The 25,083-nt window shown below is 31.9% G+C and overlaps 1 protein-coding gene across 2 annotated transcripts; it reads left to right on the forward strand.

Annotated features, from left to right (window-relative positions):
• Positions 1-6,098: 6,098 nt before the first annotated feature.
• Positions 6,099-24,306, forward strand: LOC110091873 (transcription factor HBP-1b(c38)). 2 transcript variants are annotated; one of them, XM_020816158.2, is made up of 11 exons: positions 6,099-6,352; positions 13,367-13,461; positions 13,556-13,629; positions 13,705-13,887; positions 16,368-16,445; positions 16,558-16,617; positions 20,295-20,372; positions 20,491-20,542; positions 23,071-23,342; positions 23,491-23,739; positions 23,939-24,306. In XM_020816158.2, exons 2-11 carry the CDS (start codon positions 13,371-13,373, stop codon positions 24,083-24,085), a joined length of 1,284 nt encoding a protein of 427 aa, XP_020671817.1. In that variant the 5' UTR covers positions 6,099-6,352; positions 13,367-13,370; the 3' UTR covers positions 24,086-24,306. The 2 variants fall into 2 exon arrangements, with proteins under 2 accessions (XP_020671817.1, XP_020671816.1); XM_020816157.2 differs by having other exon boundaries at positions 6,100-6,352; positions 13,370-13,461.
• The last annotated feature ends 777 nt before the right edge of the window (positions 24,307-25,083 follow it).

Consider the following 25,083-nt stretch of genomic DNA (forward strand, 5'->3'; position numbering starts at 1 on the left):
ATAAAAATAAAAAACATTTAAAAAATAGAAATCAAATACTATTTTAAAAAGTAATAATAAAATGCTATCCCAAATAGCTAATTAATTTATAGACTTTTAGAAGTTATCAAAACTTTGTGATTGAATTTTTGTTACTTCAATTTAATGTTATAAATTTCAAAATTTAAAAAAAAAAATCTACAATGAGCCAATTGCTGAGGAGTGAGAAATTTCAAAATAAATAACAACTTAACCAATAAATTCCATTGTCAATAGGCAGTAGTTAAGACTTAGTTTCATAACTATTAAATTGAAAATAAACAAAAATATAATTAATTAATGAGTTATTAATTTTTTGTGCATATTGAATTAGTTATCAAAGTGAACTAGTCTAATATAAATAATAAGTTAAGTTGTTGAACATCAAATCCATTGATACTTTTTTGTCTTAAGCTTCAATACTATGCAAGTGCTACTAATTTTCATAGTATGACCTTATTTTCTAATAAAAAAATGTTACTAAATAGTTATCTTCAATCATAAAATACTTTTATAGATGCATAAATTATGTAAGACATTGAACAAAAAGTATTTAGACATATTTTTTAATGTAAATAATGATATAAATTTTAATTAAACTATTTGAAAAAAATATGGCTAAAGCTCAAATTAGGACATTCCACCGCTCATTTTATTTTTTGTGTAATGGAATTAAAGGTTATCTTAATGAATCTCTAAGGCCCTTAAAAAATCTATAATATTCATTAGTAGGAGTACTGAAATATTGCGGCGCGTATTTTAATAAAAATGTAAACTTTAATTTATAGTGAATAAGAGTCTTGGCTTCTTACTTTAAGTTGACAAAACTCTCTTGCATTGCTTGTCTTGCTGAAGGAGAAACATACTACTCCATGAGGACTTGTTCAAATTCCCCTAAAGTTATAAATTCTTCAGCTCTACCACTGAACTGTTTCAAATGTTGACCTTTCCACCATCATTCTCCTTCACCTTCCAACATGAAAATTGGAATAGATACACGCCTATCCCCAAGATATTTCATCACATTTAAAATTTTCTCAATTATGATTATCCAATCCTTAGAAGTTCTTGCATATACTCTTCCTTTAAATAAAGGTAGCTTTAAACTTTGAAAAAGTTTTAAATGCTTATCTACTTTAGTATTAACATGAGCACATGCATTTATATTTGCACTGCTATTAGGAGTTGTAAGAGTAATTGGGATAATTAAAGATGGAACACTAGGTGTTGCAGGTCCTACCAAAGACTGCATCTTTTCCATCATATTCATTGTTTGCATTTGCATCATATTCTCTGACATTACAATAGCAGGATTAAACACCACTAGTACATTGTCCACTAAGATTGTAATACATTCTATTTATGCAATATTTTAAGGACCCTTAGGTGTCCTGTCATACTAAGATGACTGACTATTAGTCCCCTAATTTACCCTTTCAACCATTATATATGCAATGTATTATATCATGAATTTTATAGTTATACAATCATGCACACATATTAACATATTAATTTTATATGCTATTTATAAATAAGATTGAAAGTTAGACTTATTACGAACTTAGAAACATAACTTTCTCTCTTAGGCTATGTAATAATTCAATCAGATTCATTTCTCTTTTTTATATAACTAAATTTTCTTAAGCTACCGTAATTAAATTATAAGAATCTTAATTCTTTGCTCTGATACAACTTTTGTAACATCCCAAAATACCTCTACTAGTAACGCAGAGTGTCACAGAGAAATACATTCATAATTATCAACATATAATATTTTTAAGCATTTCTTATACATGATATATTTACTCCAATTACATTACCACATATCTTCTGAATAAACTGACCCATCTAAATATTCTCACATGCATCACACAAGTAATTATAGAGACACTAAGATAATCAAAATACATCACCACAATTTATTGTTTACATACCTCATATAAAGACTCATAAACACTGTTTAGCAGAAACCTACACTGTTTAGCAGAAACCTAAATATTCAATGACATGAGACTATTCTTCTTCAACATTTTTCTTGCCTTTCTCTGTAATAATCGTCAGTATGAAAACTAGTAAGCTATAAAGTTCATAAAGTCATACAATTTAAATAAAAAATTACATGTAATATTTTAGGGAATAATATAATTAATTGAAATCATAATTGAATCAACACATAAATATTTGCAAAATAACATGAAAATTATATTTAGGATCAAGTTCTTTTTTTTTTTAAATTTGAAGCTAGTAAAGAATATCACAATCAGCCTTATAAAATTATGATTATCATTTTTCATATAGCTAACTTTTATAAAAATTTTAATAGAGTTCAGATAAATTTAACAATATCATCATTAAATTATATAGAAGTCCAAAAAATAAGTGTTATTCAACCCCAAAATTAATTTAAGAAAAATCTCAAACTAATTTTTGGATATTTTGAGGCATGTAATATGCCACAAATTTCTTAATAATTTGATGAAGTTTTTTGATAATATATCATATATAATTACATCTATTAAGTTATTTTAAAATTATATAATCTATTCAGTTTTTATATGAATTAATTTTTTTTTTAATGAAAAAAATTGTAAATTTTGACCAAGAACCGTTTATAGTCTAATGATTTTTATTATTTCTGGTAGATTGAGCTCTTTTCCTACACCGTAAAGATAGAGCTAATCAATTTAAAGCACGTGATTAAAAAAAACCCTTTATCCTTCGGCCAAAATTAAGTACCAAAACGGCTAAAGAGGATATTGCGGAACTTTTATTTGGTTCGGTGAACGTACGCTCCTATACGTTCGGCCACCAACGTTTTAGCGCCACGTAGCATGAAGAAAAGTCGCCGACCCGACCCGCTGTTTTTTGGGTTCTAGCGCGTGCGTTTTTTTAATTCCTTGACGAGCCGAACAACATCCCATCAACTTTTGGATATATTTCAAATATCTAGCAAATACCGAGTTGTACCTTGTTTTTTCTAGCAATACTGAGCAAATACCTAGCAATACTGAGCAAATCCCTAGCAATACCGAGCAAATTAAAAATATTTAAAAACTCAAAATTATTTTGAGCATTTTAAAATTATTTTATTTATTTATTTTTTAGATAAAAATAAAAAACATTTAAAAAATAGAAATCAAATACTATTTTAAAAAGTAATAATAAAATGTTATCCCAAATAGCTAATTAATTTATAGACTTTTAGAAGTTATCAAAACTTTGTGATTGAATTTTTGTTACTTCAATTTAATGTTATAAATTTCAAAATTAAAAAAAAAAATCTATCAATGAGCCAATTGCTGAGTGAGAAATTTCAAAATAAATAACAACTTAACTAATAAATTCCATTATCAATAGGCAGTAGTTAAGACTTAGGTTTTGTTTGGGACAGTTTTTTTATTGCTTTTTAAAACAGAGTTTTAGTACAAAAATAAAACAATTGTACTAAAACTCGGTTTTAGAAAGCAATAAAAAAGCCGTCCCAAACGAAGCCTTAGTTTCTTAACTATTAAATTGAAAATGAACAAAAATATAATTAATTAATGAGTTATTAAATTTTTGTGCATATTAAATTAGTTATCAAAGTGAACTAGTCTAATATAAATAATAAGTTAAGTTGTTGAACATCAAATCCATTGATGTCTTCAGTTTCAATACTATGCAAGTGCTACTAATTTTCATAGTATGATATTATTTTCTAATAAAAAATGTTACTAAATAGTTATCTAGAATCATAAAATACTTTTATAGATGCATAAATTATGTAAGACATTGAACAAAAAGTATTTAGTCATATTTTTTAATGTAAATAATGATATGAATTTTAATTAAACTATTTGAAAAAAATATGGCTAAAGCTCAAATTAGGACCTTCCACTGCTCTTTTATTTTTTGTGTAATGGAATTAAAGGTTATCTTAATGAATCTCTAAGGCCCTTAAAAAATATATAATATTTTTTAGTAGGAGTACTGAAATGTTGCGGCGCATATTTTGATAAAAATGTAAACTCGAATTTATACCGAATAAGAGTCTTGGCTCCTTACTTTAAGTTGACAAAACTCTCTTGCATTGCCTGCCTTGCCGAAGGAGAAACATACTACTCCTTGAAGACTTGTTCAAATTCCCCTAAAGTTATAAATTCTTCAGCTATACCATTGAATTGTTTCAAATGTTGACCTTTCCACCATCGTTCTCCCTCACCTTCCAACATGAAAATTGGAATGGATACATGTCTATCCCCAAGATATTTCATCACATTTAAAATTTTCTCAATTATGATTATCCAATCCTTAGAAGTTCTTGCATATACTCCTCCTTTAAATAAAGATAGCTTTAAACTTTGAAAAAGTTTTAAATGCTTATCTACTTTAGTATTAACATGAGCACATGCATCTCTATTTGCACTGCTATTAGGAGTTGTAAGAGTAATTGGGATAATTAAAGATGGAACACTGGGTGTTGCAGGTCCTACCAAAGACTGCATCTTTTCCATCATATTCATTGTTTGCCTTTGCATCATATTCTCTGACATTACAATAGCAGGATTAAACACGACTAGTACATTGTCCACTAAGATTGTAATGCATTCTATTGATGCAATATTTTAAGGACCCTTAGGTGTTCTATCATACTAAGATGACTGACTATTAGCCTAATGTACCCTTTCAGCCATTATATATGCAATGTATTATATCATGAATTTTATAGTTATACAATCATGCACACATATTAACATATTACTTTTATATGCTATTTATAAATAAGATCGAAAGTTAGACTTATTACGAACTTAGAAACATAACTTTCTCTCTTAGGCTCTGTAATAATTCAATCAGATTCATTTCTCTTTTTTATACAACTAAATTTTCTTAAGCTACCGTAATTAAATTCTAAGAATCTTAATTCTTTGCTATGATACAACTTTTGTAACATCCCAAAATACCTCTACTAGTAACACAGAGTGTCACATAGAAATACATTCATAAATCTCAACATATAATATTTTTAAGCATTTCTTATACATATATATTTACTCCAATTACATTACCACATATGTTCTGAATAAACTGACGCATCTAAATATTCTCACATGCATCACACAAGTAATTATAGAGACGCTAAGACAATCAAAATACATCACCACTATTTATTGTTTACATACCTCATATGAAGACTCATAAACATTGTTTAGCAGAAACCTAAATATTCAATGACATGAGACTATTTTGCTTCAACATTTTCCTTGCCTTTCTTTGTAATAATAGTCAGTATGAAAAGTGGTAAGCTATAAACTTCATAAAGTCATACAATTTAAATAAAAAATTAAATGCAATATTATAGGGAACAATATAATTAATTGAAATCATAATTGAATCAACACATAAATATTTGCAAAATAACATGAAATTATATTTAGGATCGTCCTTTTTTAAAAAAAATTTGAAGCTAGTAAAGGATGTCACAATTAGCCTTATAAAGCTATGATTATCATTTTTCATATAGGTAACTTTCATAAAAATATTTAATAGAGTTCAGATAAATTTAACATTATCATCATTAAATTATATAGAAGTCCAAAAAATAAGTGTTATTCAACCCCAAAATTAATTTAAGAAAAATCTCAAACTAATTTTTGGATTTTTGAGGCATGTATTATGCAACAATTTTTTTAATAATGATGAAATTTTTTGATATTATATCATATATAATTACATCTATTAAGTTATTTTAAATTTATATAATCTATTCAGTTTTATATGAATTAATTTTTTTTTTATTGAAAAAATTTGTAAATTTTGACCAAGAACCGATTATAGTCTAATGATTTTTATTATTTCTGGTAGATTGAGCTTTTCCTACACCGTAAAGATAGAGCTAATCAATTTAAAGCACGTGATTAAAAAAAACCCTTTATCCTTCAAAATTAAACCAAAACGGCTAAAGAGGTATTGCGAGGCCGGAAAACGACAACCGGAATTGGAGCCCCAATACCATTAATCATAAAAAAAAAACAAAATAATAAAAAAAAAATCGGAGCTCTGAGGGCGGCCCGCGAGCACTGAGGCGTGGGTAGTTGAAAATTTCCGCAATACCACCGAAATTTTATTTCTTTAATTTAAACAAAAAGGAAGTGAGAAGAAAAAGCTTTGGAGCAGGTAGAGCAATGGTGAGGTCAAAGTCGGATTTTTGGAAGCAGAGAGGAAGCAACGGCTTCCACTTTCCAGTTCCTACTCTTTTAGGTTTGAGTTTTCTTCTGCAAAGATCGCTCTTTTAGCGTCTGAGAGTGAGGGTTGGCTTGGAAGAGCTTTCTTCTTCGACTAGGGCTCATGCCATGTAAGTTATAGAATCCTTCGTCTTGTTCCTTACGCTTTGTTTATCATGAGAAGAATGCGAGTTCAAGTAAACATTGCAAGTTTAAATTTTTGTTTGTTGTTTTTTTTTTAGGGTTCTTGGATCAGTTTAGACTACCGGTTGTTTGATCTTTTGAGCTTTGTCTCTTTTGGCTTATTAGTGATATATCGGAGGACCTCCTTTTCTCCCAATGTTCCTGATTGATTTACTTTTTACAGGGTTAGGGTTTTAGGTCTATTGATTTATTTTCAGGGTTGTTCGGCTTTCTAAAGCACAAAGGTCGTTGGAGCCATGCTCTTTTGCTTTGAACTAATTCATTTGTCGATGTTAGCTTGCTAAACAAGCAGAGTAGAATCAATTAATGCCTTGTTGAAGCTCTTTTATTTATTTTGTTTTCAAGCTTGCAATGAATTTGAACATGATTTAAGTCATCAAACATTTTCCTTTGCTTTTCTATTTACATGTCTATAGGAAATATCACTCTTTAATTTGGCTTGAATGCATGTATGTGAGATGGAGAAATTATTCTGCACAGAGACCGGATGTAGAACGTCGTCCGGAGACCAACCAGAATGCGCCACGTCAGCAATACCGAGCCGCGGTACCGAGCAGTACGAGCCACGGTACCGAGCACAGGGTGATGTGGCACATTCTGGTTGGTCTCCGGATAGGGTTCGGCGTTCGCACAGAATAATTTTTCTGTGAGATAAGAATGATTTAGACATTGAAATGCAGTTAAAATTATTCATAGCTGTTTAAGATTTTAGTTGATTCAAAATTAATATATTTTTTTATCTTTTTGAAATTAAAAAGGAGCTGTGGGAATCATCAAATTTGCTATTGAATGCATTATTAACTGACCATCCAGTCAAATCTCATTGCTAAATGACAAGCATCAATTACAAGTGGACTATTTTCAAGATTTTACATTAGTATGCTGAGTTACAAAGGAGGGGATCTAATGTTTTAATTTAAGGACATACGGGCCTAACACTTCTATTGAAAATTCAAGTAAAAAGACATAATGTACCAAATATATGGAGAGAGAAACAAAAAGAAATGTTGTTGTGATAATCAAGGGTGGCCATCCTTCTAGAGTTAAGTCTAACATATGAAGGTTTGACTGCCAGTTATTTTGTAAAATGCTTTGTAATAAATGAGTCTTTGGACCCATCATCCATCTCTTCTTTCAAGCTTTGCACATAGGTGTCCAACTTAACATATGAATTGTTGCGTATGATTTTATTTTTTCAGACTAAGGATCACAAGATAAATTTATTGTACTTTTTGTTTGCTTTTAGAATAAGCAGGATGCATAACCTTTATGATGCTATTGGCAAATTGAGGAAAAAAAAAATAAAATAGGATTTTATTATTTCACTTTTTTTTTACCTTCGCATCAAGAATATAACTTCGACATTTAGCCTAAGTGTGGTAGAGTAGATAGCCTTATAATCGTTGTTGTCTTCTAACATAATCTTTAGATGGCATTAATTTGAGTAATAATGCCTCCGCATGTTGCTGTGGGTAGCTGCTTGCAGTGATAATGCATTGGCTATGCGTGTGGCATGCTAGTTTAGATGATGGCTCCTATAAGTAGCATTGGATGATAGAATTGTTGATAAATTATTTATTTAAGATCATGCTGGAGGTTTGTTTTAGATCAAATTTCCCATTTGTAATAGAAGCAAGAAATCTTCCTGTATATTTTTTATATTGCAAAACTTAATAATAAATGGTCATTGTTGCCAAACTATAAATTATAAAATTTATACTTTATGCAACTGAGTGGTTAGAGATGACTACTCAAACTACGCAGATGTTGACAATCACTTGCTAAGGAGTCGGAGGAAGGCAGTGGCTTCGGCCTAGTCGATTGCAAGCCCCTTGCGCAACTCTTGCCCGTGCTTAAGAATTTGCTCGACCTCCCTATGGCTAATCTTACTATCTAGTAGATTTCTTCGTGTAAAGAGGATCTGCACTTGTTGTTATATAGGTTATATTATATAACATTTATATAATAGTATATAATGTTATAAATACTTGTATAGTATTATAATAAAATAATGCTATTAGTAAAAATACGAAAATAAAATAAAACCATTACCATTGCATAAATTGAAGTCCCGGAGTTTATACGATCCCCCGAAGCCCTCGACCGTCGATTTGATTAGACTAAGTGGATTGAAGATTCGAAGACCATTTTCGGGGTCGATTTGCTCCCCTGAAGTCCTCCCTGTTGATTTGATCTGTCTGAGTCGAGCAAAAAGGGCAAGTGCCCTCCCTTAACCTCCAATCGTGGGGAGGGGACATTGGGAGGCTGCCGAAATTGTCCCGTAAAACTGTCAAAATTATGTCGAGGGACCGCCGAATGGGAGAGTTGGAGAATTTTAATTAACTTAAACTTTAAATTTTGATGGAATTAAACTTACTATTAAAATCCTAATAAACTAACTATCTTAATTAATAAGATCTTTTAATATAATTAAAATCCAACTTCATTAACTAAATGATTAATTGACTCAATTAATTAACTTAACTAAAAAATATATATAATCAAACAATTTTAATTAAAAATCCATTTGAATATTAATTCAATTTTTAACTAATTAATTAAATGAATGAATTTAAAATTAAAATCTTTTAACCAACAAAATCAACTAATTAAATTTAAACTGGTAACAAAAAAGAACTAATTAAATTTAAATTTCCAAGAGAAACTTGTAATAAGTTAATTAACCACTTAAAATGGAACTAAAAAAATTAATTAAAACTCATTAATTTTAAAATAAAGCCTCATTTAATAAATTGAATATTAAATTCAATTAATAATTAAATTAAAATTAATTAAACTTAATTGAGCAAATAATTTAATTGATAATTAAATAATTTTAAAATGCAATTTTAAAATTAAAATGTTAACTTAAATCAAACTTTAACAAATCAAAACTTTAATTAAAATTAAGGTTTTAATCAAATTAATCGAGCAAATGAAATTTAAATCCAATTAATAGTTAAATCAAAATTAATTGAATAATTTTAAAATTCATTTTAATGTGAGAGCTGATCAATTTAAAATTTAACTTTAATTAAAATTAAAATTTATTTAATTAATCTAATTAATTAATGCAATTAAAACAAAATAAAAGAAAATGCAGAAATAAAATATTTCCATTATCCAACCTAAGTACAAGCTAAACCTCTCAAAATAAAGCTCTCCAAACAACTGGCGGCTCTCAAATAGCTCTCAAAACAAAGCTCTCCAAGCTGCTGCAAGCACTGCTTACCTGCAAGCAAACAAATGTAGCATTAATACAGTATATTAAATATATCTGATAATGTAAATTTATAGCTAAGCATGCATAATTATTGCTGGAAAGTAAAACTAGCAAGTAAAGCTAACTACTGTAGACAGAACAAAGTGCTGTAAAGCATGTAAAGAATAAACAACAGTGCTATAGTAGAAAAGAAGCTACAAACACAAAATAACAAGCACTGCTGAAAGTTAGAGTAGAAAATAACTACTAGTTAGTAGGTGTAAAAAACAACGACCGCAGGCTAGTACTGAAACAAAGTTGGCAAAATATGGTGCTGACACTGGTGTCAAAACAGTGAAATGTGTAAAACTATATCCTCACTAACCTAAACCCTATAGGTCACTTCTAATGGAAGTGGTGAATACTACTGGTGATCACTAGAGAAATTCGTTATGTGAAGTGATGGACATTTGAAACACATCGACAACTTCTAATATAATTCATAAGTTCGACTTTTGAGGGAAATGTCTATGTAGTAACATAACTTTAGACCATTCATATGGACATCTTAGTCTATAGGGCTATGTTGTAAGATCCACCATACGGGACACTTAGCTTACAAGGCTAGGTCGTAAGATCCGTCGTCAGACAACTTCTAAATTTAGAAGCCATATGACCTACCTGAAAATCCAAAAATCATTGGGCATCTTAGTCGATAGGGCTAAGTTGTAAGAACCACTATTTGTGCCACATCTAATAGAGGCCGTAAGACCCGCTATTTGGGCTGCTTTCAAATGAAAGCCATAAGCCCCGACCAAAATCTGAACCTAAAGATAACTCCTAATTGGGGTCGTAAAACCCAACCAAACTTAAACTATGAGCAACTTCTAAACAAAGCCATAAGTATCTACCCAAATTAAATGACTAATATATATATCCACCTCAGTCTACTCAGAATTCCTAAGAGGAGGCAACCCATGACTGTTAATCAGATTTTCTGGACATTACGATCAATGGCCGTTAGTATTGGTAGGCTGAATCCTATAGTATTCCCGAGATGATGGAACCATGGGATCTTGATCGGGTCTACCTTCATCCCCTACAATCAGGGTTTAGAACATTCATACACTGGTGCACGCACATCTGCACTTCATGCACAAATTAAATGTATTTCATCCTTAATCGAGAGTGCTCTTCTAATGCGTTAGGAGGGGTAGTTTACTATAATGACTTGCACTTATAAGAACTAGAACCCAAATCTAAATAATCCCTGACACAACTCTTAGGAAAAATCTGGTTAATTTAAAATCCAATATACCTCAGGGAAAATAAGGACCTTAAGCTTGTTAGAGCGAGCTTCACGCCTATTCTTCCTGGGTGAACAATCATAATAGAAATGAGATACAAACAGTGTAATTTTTCTTGAGAGTTGAGGCTGTGACGACCAACAAGGGAGGAGAACTTATGGTTTATGAACACACGCAACTGCAGGAAGCCGCTAAGCAAGATATAAGCCGATAAGCTGAAGGAATTAGAAGAGGAATGAAGGGATGCGACGGAACGTAAGCGAGGAGAGTTCCCACAGAGAAATCCTAGATAGACGAACTGACGAAGACAAAACGAGTGAGTATCCGCTAAATGCCTAAATCCCTAATGCGAAACAAAACAAAGTATAAGCGTATAACAAGAGATAGCTCGCTGCCCGAGTCCCACCTGCTCGCTCGCTACTTACATTTTCCCTAAACAAAACGGCGCGGGTCATTACGGGTTAGTATCGGGTTGTCAGGTTGACCCGGACCTGACCCAAAACATCAAATGGGTCGACCCTAACCCAACAATTTCGGGACCGGTTTGTGTCGAGTTTCCATGTCATGTCAATTTTTGACACCCCTAGTAAAAACAACAATAACGAAGAGAAAACACAACAGAAATCAACAAGAAAGTTTTTATATCGTCAAAACAAACAAAGATGCAAGTTGATCTACTATTTGGGAGGTAGATCGACTCTCCACAAACTCTAGGTGTTGCTAGGAACAACTCCAAAGAAAACTACAGCAAAACATAATTCACATAATGAAAATAAAACAACCCAATTAACGCTTATATAAACCTTCTTACTTCCCTTTCAAATCTCAATTCAAATCAGTCATCTCTCCCTAAATAAATATTTTTTAATTCCCTCTCAAATCTGAATTCAAATCAGCCATATTTTTCTAAATAAACATTTTTTAATTCCCTAATAAATCTGAATTCAAATTAGCTTTCTTTCCCTAAACAAACTTTTCCAATTCCATCCCAATTTTAGATGTTTATGGTAAGTAATATAAGTGGAATTAATCCCATTTGCTCTTCTTGTCAGCTGAGAAGTCTCAAACTAGGAATAGAAGACGTCTATGAAATCTTTAGTTAGTGCTTATTATTTGTTTATGCTGCCTCCAGATGATTTATCTTTAATCCTTGATAAAATTTGTGTACTTTTCAAAGCCCACGACTACTTTTCACCTTTCTTTTTGAAATCCATCCCATTAAAATTATTTTAGATACTATAGCATACACGATATTAAAATTTTATTTACTTGGAAATCTTCAAATTCATGAATCACCCATCTTATTATTTGGATTGTCTAGGAGTAAGCTAACATAAGCTGTATGTCTTGATAATTCATTGTGAAGTTTTTTTAGATGCATCACGATCAATCATTGTGTATATTAAGAGGCGTTGTGTTGTTGAAAATTAAGAAAAGGTAAACTTGTTGGAAAAAACATGACACATTCCATAGAAAATGATAATAATCTATCCTTTTGTATACGCATAAATAATTATAGTATGATATAGAATACGTTAGTTTGTTTGGCCATCTTATTTGTTTGTGCTTGAATGCATGCAACTAGCATAGTTGTTTGTGTTCATAAATATGCATAGGCAGATGCATGCATATTGTATATTCATAATTCATCTAAGTATCAGTCAATATTTCAGGATTATGATAAATACTAATTACAGGAGAGGTAATATTTGAGTATCTAGAATGGATAACTATCATTCATATTATTCAAGATCAAGTGATACTCATGTGTCATAGATTTTGATCATATTGGATGTATTTCACAACTGAAATGGAGATCTACATGGACATGACCGTAAAGGGTTAAAATGGAACTAAGTGGCAAGAATACTACAAAATTAGTTCGTGTGTATATATATATATATATTAAAATGTGTAAACTGGAATAAATGTTTGTATTCATAAATATTATCTGTATTGTGCCTAATGCATCTATTTTTTATCAAATCGCGATATACCCATAACCTACTTCTTCAATGTCCATATCATTGTATCCTTTGATATCATGTATAGTAAGTATCCTATTATCGTGTCCAAGCTTCATGGACTAAGACATCTATCAGAAGTTTCATGCTGTGTATTATCACAAACCAGCAACCTTACTATCTTTTATTCTCTTTTCATTAATGAGGAAATTCATTTATCCTTATGTGGCTCTTGTTAAGAAAGAAGATAACAGGAGATCTTTGTTTATCTGATTTCCATGCTTGGAGTTTTGTATCAATCTAGTTTCATCATCCAAGGTAGAAAAAGATTGAATGCTTGTTGCAAAATAACCTATGCAGTATTGGCAAAAGACTGTGTTTAGTTATTGGCATTATATTTTTCCTACTATATTAGCTAAATAATAGCTAAATAAAGACTCTTCATCCTTCTGTAATTTTGTTTTCAAGTAGCATGGAACGAAACAGTGCACATACTTCTCGATTTGCCGACTTTGGTGCGTTTGAGCAACCTACGGGCTTTCGCATAGAAGATGCTGCACGAAGTACGTTTTGATATCCCATTTATATGATTTTCACTGTAGTAAATAGAATCCCATGCCGCCTCACAGTATGTTATTGGTCTTTATTTATGCGCAGCTAATTTGTTTAATTCAAATTCAATTGGCGAGTTCATAACTTCTGATCATCTACAATTTGGTTCCTTCAGTAAAGTATGTTTGAACATACATTTTCAGATAATTGATTTCTGATGCATTAGTTAATATTGATCTATTATCTATTTGTAGCCGGCCGTTGCCTTTGCACATACAACTGGATCACTTCCCTTGCAACAGCATAAAGGCCAGAAAGCAAACGTTGGTTCTCTTCCCAGTGGGTTTATAGATAGCTGGGGTGAATCCTCAATAGCAGATGCTAGCCCGAGAACTGATACTTCAACTGACGTTGACATTGAGGAAAAAAATCAAAGGGTATGTTTCTGTCTTTTTGCTGGGTTCCCTAACATTACTGAATGATTCAGTAATATATTATTATTCATTCTCATGCTCTTACAAAAACTTGTACTATCTATTTCATGAACAAATTTTAATATTTGTACATAATGTATGAAATGTGATGTTTGAAATTTGAGGAATATGCATGTGTAATCTTCCCTTAATTTTTTTTTGCTGATATCAAAAGAAATTTGGCCTGAGGAATGCTTTTTCTGATGATCTCAAAGGGAAATGTAGTGTAGGTAAACGCTGAGTTTCCTAGCATAGCGGCCCTTATAACTAGTCCAGTATTTTTGAAAAAGTAAGCTTAGTTAATCTTTCAACTGATGTTAACTTCCTATGTTAGAAAGTTTGAAAAGGCTGACTTTTTGCTTTCTTCTTTGGGTTGGAGTTGTGTTTGCATGAGTATTTTCTACCAAACTCCAGCATTGGATCTTATGGTTATTTCAATAGTTGGCGGTTTACTTTAGGAAGATGAAATAAAAATATAGAGTTAATTCTATTCTTTCTCTTTGTGGATGAAGTATAGATTCAACCTCTTAATTTTGGTGACAAGTAATTTACATTTGAAGCTTCTGTTGTTTATTTCTATGTAACCCCATTTTATTAATTCTAAGGTAATTGCATTCTTTATCAATGATGGGCTTGAAGTTTCAAGGCCCGGCCTGGAAGCTCAAGTTAATAAGGCGTGAGGGAGCAGATGATCGAACGAACATCACAATTCTTTCAACATCAATAATTACTCAATAGACTAACATCCAAATTTAACTGAAGAGCCACTAAAATAATTTTTTTTTGTCTGAACATATGACAAAATAGTTTTATCTATTTTAGGTTGATCATCTTCTTGTGTACACGAAACCTTCTTTATCAGCCATCTAATCCATAGAAACTTTACCTGAAAATTTCATTTTAACAATTTGAGTTTTTCATAACAAACTGAGTGGTCAATTATAGTTTATAGTATAGCAATTAAACATGCATATAAGTAGTCATATGGTCATGCTTATTTATTGAACTTTTCATTTAACTTGCAAAATATTTAATATAGATGTATATCAAAATTTCAAAAAAAATTAAATTTATTTTTTTAACAGTTCATTTATTATATGAGCACCATCTAAATTTTGTACCAATGAATGTACAACAATTTCCATTTCTATTTATAGTGCACTGGTACATTGCATCCACAACTAGTGCCGTAAGGAGGTGAACTTTTGTATTTGCATGCATATACCTTTTTTTTTCTTTTAATACTTTCCATTTACCGATCATGATTCATTTTATTTATTTTATTTTCCTTTATATATATATATATATATATATATAATGAGCAGTTTTCACATTTGTATATGCCATATTATTACTTTGATTGTTTAGTTTTTCCTCAATTTAATGCATAATAGATAATTTAAAATTTAATTAGCACAAATCCATGATAAAGTATTATATAATTGCATTAAATAAAATAGAAAAATATAACTGTTATAAAATAAATATAATTACACACTTTACTTCTTTTCGTGCTAAAATCCTTTACAATTTTCTTTAGTTCTTAAGTGGCTTCTTTATTGCGACACCTAAGATCATATAAACACTTACATGAATCTGCACTGTTATCTTACATCTATATTTTCATTAGCATCTATATTTTCATTAATTTCAAGTAAATTTTCCATTAACATATATGTAACTCTCACCTGAACTTTGCCTTAGAACTCTTGTTGGCTTCGGTATTTTGTCTCAGCTTAATGATTTAAATCCTTCACTATTCCAAAATAATATTCAATTGCATTAATTTTTTTTAGACCAATTTCTGAAAAAGTCAAGTGTCATTAAAGTAATGTCAAATGAATTGGACGTTGTTAAAGACAACTTCAGCTGACATCATTTAAGTAATATTGAATGTTTCAAATTTATCGTATCATAATTACAATTACAATTGCATCATCTACTGTAATTGTCTAAAATGGTTGAAATTAAATATTCCTAACTAAATGATCACAGTCATGATGGTGTAATGTGTTAATGGCAAGCTCTAGCGGGTGGGGATCTCTTAAAAGTAGAAAACTCTGTAGTAGCAGTGTTGCAATTCTTAGAGATTCAATAGCAGTTTAATATCTTAACATCCAATTAGTATAGGGCATCAAATAAAATTTCCTGGTAAAAATCTAAAAAAATATAATTCCGAAACAGGAAGTAGTAAAGAGAGGAGGATATTCCGAAACAGTAAGTTTTTATTATTTAATGCTCAAATATATATGTTGTAGGCATGCCATAGCTTTTATCTTTCAAGTTTGCCATATAATTGTGTTTCTATCATTTCACATACTATCTTCTTTTATAACAAACTTTACAGTTTTCATGTTGTCTTACTTCCATTTTAGTTCTGTTGTGCTTATATCTCAATGCTAAAGGAGATCCGCATAATTTATAACCCTTCATTTGAACTTCAGCTGGAACAAGTTCAATCAGTTGCTCCTGTTACTTCTGATTCAAGCGACCAATCTAAAGGAAAAACGGGGGATCAAAAGGTATTAATGACAGAAATATGTCCTACTATAATATAAGTTCATTACTTGTATTTTGTACAGACATTATGAGTTGATGCACACACTCTTTTTTTTTTTATTTTTCTTTTTTCAGAGTCTTCGCCGTCTTGCTCAGAACCGCGAAGCTGCTAGGAAGAGCCGATTAAGAAAAAAGGTAGCAAGTTTTCATGAACTTATTTTTCACAATTGTGAACTTGGAATGCATCCCTTGATGACCTTATCTAATCAGTTTTGGTTTAAATTTTCTAGGAATATTCAATATTTGCATTTATCTGCTTGAATTTTTTAAAAAAAGATTCATAATTTCCTTCTCATTTCGTTTTTTTTTTCAAAAGGTGGTTGTAATCGTCAAATGAATGATTGCAGTTTCCTAGAATTTTGCCCAAATTTTGAAGGCAATGTTAACTAATATGAATGTTTGGTTAGGATAATAATTTTGAAACAATTATCCTTGCCACATTTTTCAAGATTTTTAAACAAGTTGAAAAAATTCATAGCCTTTTAAGTTATGGTTAAAGGGCATTGTGTTAAACAACCATAAAATTATTTGATTCTACATTAGGCCTCCGTTTAGAGGGAGCCTGGATGGTAGTTAAATTTGCCTCAACTTTGGATCAATCGAAAATGCTTGTACATAATCTACAAGGTATCTTTGTCCTACGCAACTGTTTGGTTAGGATAATAATTTTGAGAATAACCTTATCTTACTAAGAGCGAATGTCATGTCGGGTGTATAGCTAAAATTCATTCTCAAATGATCTCTTGCCAATATGGCGTGGCATGTGTCCTCTATCTGATGGTTTTGCCACCAAATAGCTCCACAGATAAATGATTGTAATTGGGGTCCTTTAACCGGGTGGTTTTACCATAAAATGACATTACTATATTATGGTTATGGCCAGAGCTTGTATGTTTCACAATGACTTTAAACCCTTGAGTAATGAATCATAAGGTATACTTGATAGTGCATAAATTCCTCTGTTAGCTAAGATTGACTAGATTTGTCTCCTTAGACAAACATTCACCCCAAGTCTACAAGGCACCTTTGGACGAAACAACCCATGACTTCCGACAAGGATCCTTTGTTTAAATTGGTCGACTACCTCCTCTGACTAGGTAGAGTAAGGACCAGAGAGCTCGGGGTGACGATACCATGGGATCTTGATCGGGCTTGTCATCATTCCCCCATCATGCGCATTAAGTGTACAGTAGTGAATTTCAAATTCTAAATATCTAATTTGCAAACCCTGAAAGATGCTGCTACTATAAGCTGAATACTTTGTGCCAATCTAATGATGGCTTTAATCTAAATTCTCTCTTCTTATCGGAGGATAATGAACTATATGCGCAAGCGCCTATAGGAAACCAAAACTCAGATTATAAATTCCTGGCAAAATGAGGGTGAAATATCTAGGTATTTTCTTATCTAAAATTCAATCTATCTTCTGAAAATTTATCCTGGAACCTAATTTGTTAAAACTCTCAAAGTTGACAAAAAAAGGCACGTAGAGGACGAAGAGCGAATTTTTGGAGCCCACAACATTAGGAGGCTTGAAATTAGCTTGTGGCTCAAACGATAAGTTGGTTTGGCTTGAATAAGTTTGATTTCAAGTTAGCCCAAATTTGAATTTAGTTGACCCAAAAACACTTTTCTTAAAATCATTATGTGTGCAAATATACATATTTATGATAACCATATATGCATATATTTATTATATATCATCACATATATTATTTATATTACAAGTTGATTGTGAATCGATTTGATTTGATCAAGGAACAGCTTGAAATGGGTTTACAAATCATATTGATCCAAAACTTCGATCTACACATTGCCCATCACCCCGTCATTTGATCTACACATTGCCCATCACCCCGTCATTTAATTCTAGTCGAATGCAGATCCATGATTTAGTTGTCTATCATCAATAATGAGAGATGTGATTGCTATTCTATTTTACTCTTGAAACTCATGTTTCATTTTGCTCTCTTGGGCACCCAATTGCACCTTCGTGAATTTGAATCTATGACCAACTTTGATTCACTTTGACATAAATACTTGAAAAAATCAACTGCTTCAAAGGTTGGACTGATGAATGCACAATCAAATGTCCATTCTTCTTAGACATGAACATGGTGAATTCACTTTCCTCTTTTTCATCAACTTCATCAAATGTAGGTACATGACTTGGTTATTCACCTTGGAATGCGAGAAATATGATGGTGCTATCCTGTCCTCTTGATAGTCCGTGCCAAATTCCATATGAGAATTATATTCATAACTTTTGCTTTAAAGTTGACTAGGTAATTATTATATTTACTTTTGTTAGCGCTTACATTTTATGGGAATGATTAGTAATTTAAATGCTTAATTTGTATTTTTATCTTGATTGGTGGCTATTGATAAGCATGTTGTTTATATTCATGGCCCATTTTTTTTCTACTAAAACAACTCTCAACATGGCCCATTTTTCTTCTACTAAAACAACTCAAAAGTTGTGCGACAGTATTTTGTCGAAGGCGATTCATCATTCAAAACTAGAAACTATAGCACCCTCTCGACCCTACCCTTAGCAACAAACCTGCTCACGCCCTCTCCTTGATCTTTCTCTTTGATTCCCCTTCACCTCTCGCTGATTTATAGGGGCGAAGCCCTTTTGTTTTCTCGTACGACAATAGAACTATTGCTCCTTTGTCTTACCGTGCAGTCAACAAATTGATGAAACCGATCTTCATTGACAATCATCCTTTCGTCTTCTTGAAATGAACCCTTCACCTACCTGGCTACCCCCTTTTGCTACTCCTCGAGTTTGAGCCTTCGTCCTTTCACGACTCCAGGTGATGAAAAAAACTCTTTCGTCTCCTCGACACCTAGTGATGGGAGTGGCATGTTTGATTTAGGATATTACAATTGTGGGGCTCACCAAAATATTAAAGTAGATATGCATATTCACTTTCCAAAAATATTTTTCGTCCAATGATGCTTGGGACACCCAAGCCTAAATTTGAAGTTATCTTTGCATGGTATGTTGATGTTCTCTTTCATGTTTTAAAATTTTGTTACAAGAGGGTTCTCTAGTCATGGAAATATAAGGAAAAAATACATAAGATGCATGTATTTTGAACTATATAAAATTATAAATTATTATTTAAGAATATAACTTATAATATTATGACTGCATAATAATAATAATACTAAAGCACAAAAATAATGTGATGTTAATAATATTAAATTATAATATGATAACTTTTCATACTAAAAAATAATATGGTAATTTTAAGTTTTCAAATTTATGACAGTGATAATTTCATAATTTTCAAAAATAATACTTTTAAGGCTCAACATGATAATTTTAAATATTTTCAAAATTAATAATATGTTATTTTTAAGTTTTTAAATTTATGACAATGATGATTTTCATGATTTTGTGCTACAGCAAAACTTGCTACACTTGTTGCACCATGGGTAGTTGTCACGCCGTAGACACTATGAGCCATAAGAGGAAACGAAGCTTAAGAACAAATTTGAGCCAAGTTGGCATTGTTAATGGATGCTATATTACATTTATTTGCAGTAAAGCTTAATTTTGTTACCCTTCACGTAAATTTATATCTAGCTGTCTCCCAGCCCTATTCCTGATCTCCCCGCAGAATTAATGTTGCGAAATTGGCTGTGTTTTGAATTTTAATACTAGTTTGATGGGCTAACCATTATTTTATGTTTCTTTCACCATTTTAAGAGGATTTTTTTTCCCAAAAAGTTTCAATTTTCATTTTGTTTCTCTTGTGTTATCTATTTTGATTGTATATTTTGACCATCTTGGAATAAAGGCATATGTCCAACAATTGGAGAATAGCAGGCTGAAGCTTACTCAATTAGAGCAAGATCTGCAGCGATCTCGCCAGCAGGTAGGATGATTATAACATTGTTTTTGGTATATTCTTAAGTCCATACGCACTTATCATTTTGTTTGTTTATGATGAATTTCTTGGTTGTTTCTCTAAACTTGCTGATTTCTTATTACAGGGCATCTTCATTTCAAGTGCAGGAGATCAGTCACACTCTGTTAATGGAAATGGTATTTTAAATGTTTCATATGCTTCAGGATTCTTTATTCTCATTATGATTCTTGCGTGCCTTTTCTACCCACAAGAAAGAATTAAAGGTTTTACACTGAAATCTATAAGCTAGAACGGTGCACATATTTATTTGAATATTATTGTGTGCATATTTGGTGTTATTGATGGTGATTTTAGAAGACTTTGTGGTTCATTGATTTTAGAAGACTTCGTGGTTCATTGTTTCTGATTTTTTTTTTCCATTATAATTGTGACTTAAAACTGAATCTGAATTTACATACATAGTACGCCTTTGTAAGAATTTAATGTGCATAGCTTTCAAAAATCACTTGAACTATTATAATCCATTTTCAATCGTTATTGCTCAATCATTCCACTAAGGCTCATTTTGCTAATGATGAGTTTGTTTTCACTCATTTTGAATGTATGAATGAAATCATCATTTTAAAAGGAGTTTTAAGAAGGTTTGTGAAGTTTAAAATCAACATTTATGTCTAACTATATCAATCAAATTATGAATTTTACAAACATTATCATTTTTGAAAACATAATTTTCAACTTCAGGCAATCAAATGAGCTCCATCCTTATGGTTAATTGAAAACAAAGTTGCATGTTTAGACATATTTTAAACTTGATTATGAGATGCAGAATTAGGAAGAGGGATTGGTTAATAACATATGGATGATGGGATATTAGGATAATGGCTAGATTTTTAGGAATTTATTGGCTTATAGAACACTGGTTGTGCCGACGAGGTTATTGGGCATAGCAATCTGACAAATAATCTCAATGATTTTAGAACCCTAAACCGACCCTAAACTCTAAAACTGTGGGCATCAGCAATCCTCATGAAGCTAGCGTCCTCTCTATAGGGATATTCCACCTAGAAGTCTGATTTAAATGTTGATATAAGAACTAGAGTAATGAAAACCAGTTACTCATATTTGACAATAAAAAAAGTAATTTCAGAGGAAAACGAGAAGCTGAGGTCAGTAAATTCTATTTCATTAAAAAAAAAAAAGAAAATCAAACCGGCAACTTCAAGAGCATTCTTCTACAGAAACTCATGATTACAAAAGCTAATGATATCGCAACACACTATCTGGGTGTTCCTTAGTATTGTTTCTAAATGCACTCTTTTGACGACAGAAAAAGAACAATTTGATGCATTTGGTGCTTATGGATGTAAAGGATGTCCCATTGCACTATTTGGATGCTCTTTAGTATTGTTTCTAATGTATCCCATCTACAACAAAAACAACATTAAGCCTTTATCCCACTATATGAGATCGGCTACATGAATCCTTTTTCTTCATTGTGCCCTATTAAAAGTTAAATTCTCATTTAAATCTAATAAATAAAGGTCATTTCTAATATTTTCTAACCAAGTCTTTTTAGATCTACCCCTATCTTTCTTAACATAAGTCAAATCTAATACATCTATCTTCCTTAGTAGGTCATCGGAAGGCCGCTATTTTATATGACCAAACCATCTAAGGCGACTCTCTCTAATCCTATCTTCCATTGGAGTTACTCTAACCTTTTCATGTATATGCTCATTTCGTATCTATCTCTAAGGGTAAAGCCACTCATCCACCTGAGCATCCTCATCTCTGCAACACTTAACTTAATACTATGCTTCCTTTTTAATGACCAACATTCTGCACCATAAAACATTGCAGGTCTAACCACCATCTATCCCATCTATTACTAAAAAAATAAAAATTTGATGCATTTTGTGCTCACCTAGTTTAAATTAATGTTCACAAAGATCAATAAAAATGTGATAAGCCTAAAGATGACTGTGATGATGGTGAAGATCAACAGTAATAGTTTACCCTTTTGCAGCTACATGATGAGCTTTTCTTGGAAATGGAGAAAGATATGAAGAGATAAACTTCTATATGATGAGCTATTTATATTCCTTTTAATTTTTTGGAACATATTTTATTCCCTGAGCTCTCAAATTTAAATCAAAACTTTGATTTTGATCTCAACCATCCGACTATGTAGTGGGCTATGTTTAAATTCATTTTGTAATTATTTGATATTTAATCAAACATGTCAAATTTTTTTTATTAATGAATTGGCTAACTAGTGTGATACCTCATCCTTTACATATATCCTTATTAAGGATGCAAATTAGCCGAAAATGAGTGAGTTGAGGCCTTTTTTATTTTGGTTTGTTAATTATTTAACCAAACACACGAAGCTCAAGCTCATTAAGTTTCTTGATGAAACATGAACAAGAAGCCAAGCGAGTTACCATTAGATGCATTGATAATTTCTTGGTGCACGAGAAAAGGTTTATGATTCTTATAGGACAACATTATTTTATATTAAGTTGATTCAAGTGCATGATCTTTAAACTAACAGTCAAGGTGGTTAATGCTAATGATCCCCCTGAAAGCTGTTGAAAAATTAGATTTATGTGGAAAAAAATATGTTTGAATTTCGCTGTTTGATAACTGGTATGATACTAATTCTCTTGCTATCTTCATCAAAATTAATGGCTTACCTGTGCAGTTGCTTTGGCATTTGACATGGAGTATGCACGCTGGATTGAAGAGCACAACAGACAACTTAGCGAGCTTAGGGCTGCAGTAAATTCTCATGCAAGTGACAATGAGCTTCGTGTCATTGTGGATGGCATCATGGCACACTATGATGAGATCTTCAAGCTCAAGGGTACTGCTGCTAAGGCTGATGTATTTCACATGCTTGCTGGGATGTGGAAGACTCCTGCAGAAAGATGCTTCTTGTGGATTGGTGGTTTCCGGTCATCTGAACTTCTCAAGGTAAAGGACCTTCATTTTTTCAATTTAGGGTTTATCTGAATTCTCTGTGGACATTAAACCTTGCCAATTTTTGATCATGTTGCTTCCATTGATCATGATTTCACTTTATATTTTGAAAGTCTTACAGCCTTGTACTTCCAATTTTCAGCTGCTCACAAGCCAACTGGAACCTCTCACCGAGGAGCAGTTAGTGGGGATTTGCAAGCTACAGCAGTTATCATTACAGGCAGAGGATGCTCTTTCCCAAGGCATGGAAGCACTGCAGCAATCCCTGGCTGAAACCATCGCATCGGGATCTCCTGGCTCCAATGGCTCATCAGGAAATGTCGCTAACTACATGGGTCAGATGGCAATGGCCATGGGAAAGCTTGGCACTCTCGAAAACTTCGTCTCCCAGGTATAAATTCACAGTTTCTTCTAGAATTGTTTCTGTGAGTGTCACAGTTGCAGATTTGAACAAGTCTGGCAAAAATAGATGCTTGTTAAGGAACAAATATTTACCCTAAACTATAAGGCAATTCGCAATTACATGAATACTTCTAATTGAAATTTCTACAAGTCGGTACTCAGTTTAGATCATCTTGGTTAATCTCCAGGCCGATAATCTTCGACAGCGAACGCTGCAGCAGTTACAGCACATATTGACGACGCGTCAATCTGCACGAGCTCTGCTTGCCATCAATGATTACTTCTCTCGTCTTCGTGCTTTGAGCTCGCTATGGCTTGCACGGCCAAAGGAGTAAAAGATTGATTGAAGCAAAGAGATGTGTTTCCAGGCGACCTCCATTGGTTGCGATGTATATTTCTGATGCTCTGCGCTTAAATTTGTGAGATGCCAAATTGTTTCTTATGAAATTTGCATGCATTTTATTAATGATCAAACGATGAGTGTAGACTTTCGATTAAACATATAAGGAATGTGATATGCATGAGAGTTTGTAAATAAAAGAAAATTTAGAGCATATATGTTGATAAGAATAAGTATACAAAATCACATAATCAAAAATCAAATTAAGTAATTTTATATTTTGATCTATATGGTCATTTGCACCATAATATGGTGCAAACCAAAGAGATTCTCTTCTAAAAGAAATGTTAAGCGCATCTCCAACTGAAAACCTCATTTTTCACTCTAAAATGATGTAAAATTTCAAAATGTGGTAGGAAATCTCCAATAAAACTTCATTTTTCTTTTTTCGCCGCTTCTTTGCGAAGGTAATAATATCTCTCCTGTTTCGCACGCTTCCTTTGAAGCTACGCAGGGTGTAAAGATAATAGTTTTTTTTTGGCATAGATGAATTGTCCGACGTCAATATTGTCGTCGCACTGTTCATCTATCGTGTTTTGGCGTGAGATTTGGAGTTCTAATGCAGCAATTCATGGACTGCATATAATGATATGAAATTCAGTTGGAGATGATCTAAAGAAGCCCCCAGCATCATCTTTTGATCTATATGGTTAAGAAGTTGTGAATATTTTAATCTTATTCTGATCTATATGGTTAAGAAGTTGTGAATATTTTAATCTTATTCCTCATAACGCAAAATATTCTCTATTTATTTGGCTTTCGACCAGGATATCTTTGTGTTAATGAAAAATTGAGACCTTAAAAAGTTGTAGGGGCTACAAGGGAATATAAGAACATTATTATTTAGGGTTGGCGAAGCCTTACGTGAAAGAGAGAAGAATTATGTTGGGAGAGACGAGAAATGGGAAAGAAATAATTAAGGACTCGCCGAAA

The sequence above is a fragment of the Dendrobium catenatum genome, unplaced genomic scaffold, assembly GCF_001605985.2.
Source record: "Dendrobium catenatum unplaced genomic scaffold, ASM160598v2 fragScaff_scaffold_1126, whole genome shotgun sequence".
In the NCBI taxonomy this organism is placed as follows: domain Eukaryota; kingdom Viridiplantae; phylum Streptophyta; class Magnoliopsida; order Asparagales; family Orchidaceae; genus Dendrobium; species Dendrobium catenatum.

What these genes read in the sequence shown, in the direction of transcription:
- LOC110091873 (XM_020816158.2), top strand. Translation starts at nt 13,371, where the DNA reads ATGGAACGAAACAGTGCACATACTTCTCGATTTGCCGACTTTGGTGCG. An exon ending in AGAGCCGATTAAGAAAAAAG is followed by an intron (nt 16,618 to 20,294) that starts GTAGCAAGTTTT and finishes CTTGGAATAAAG; the next exon opens with GCATATGTCCAACAATTGGA. An exon ending in GGTCATCTGAACTTCTCAAG is followed by an intron (nt 23,343 to 23,490) that starts GTAAAGGACCTT and finishes TCCAATTTTCAG; the next exon opens with CTGCTCACAAGCCAACTGGA.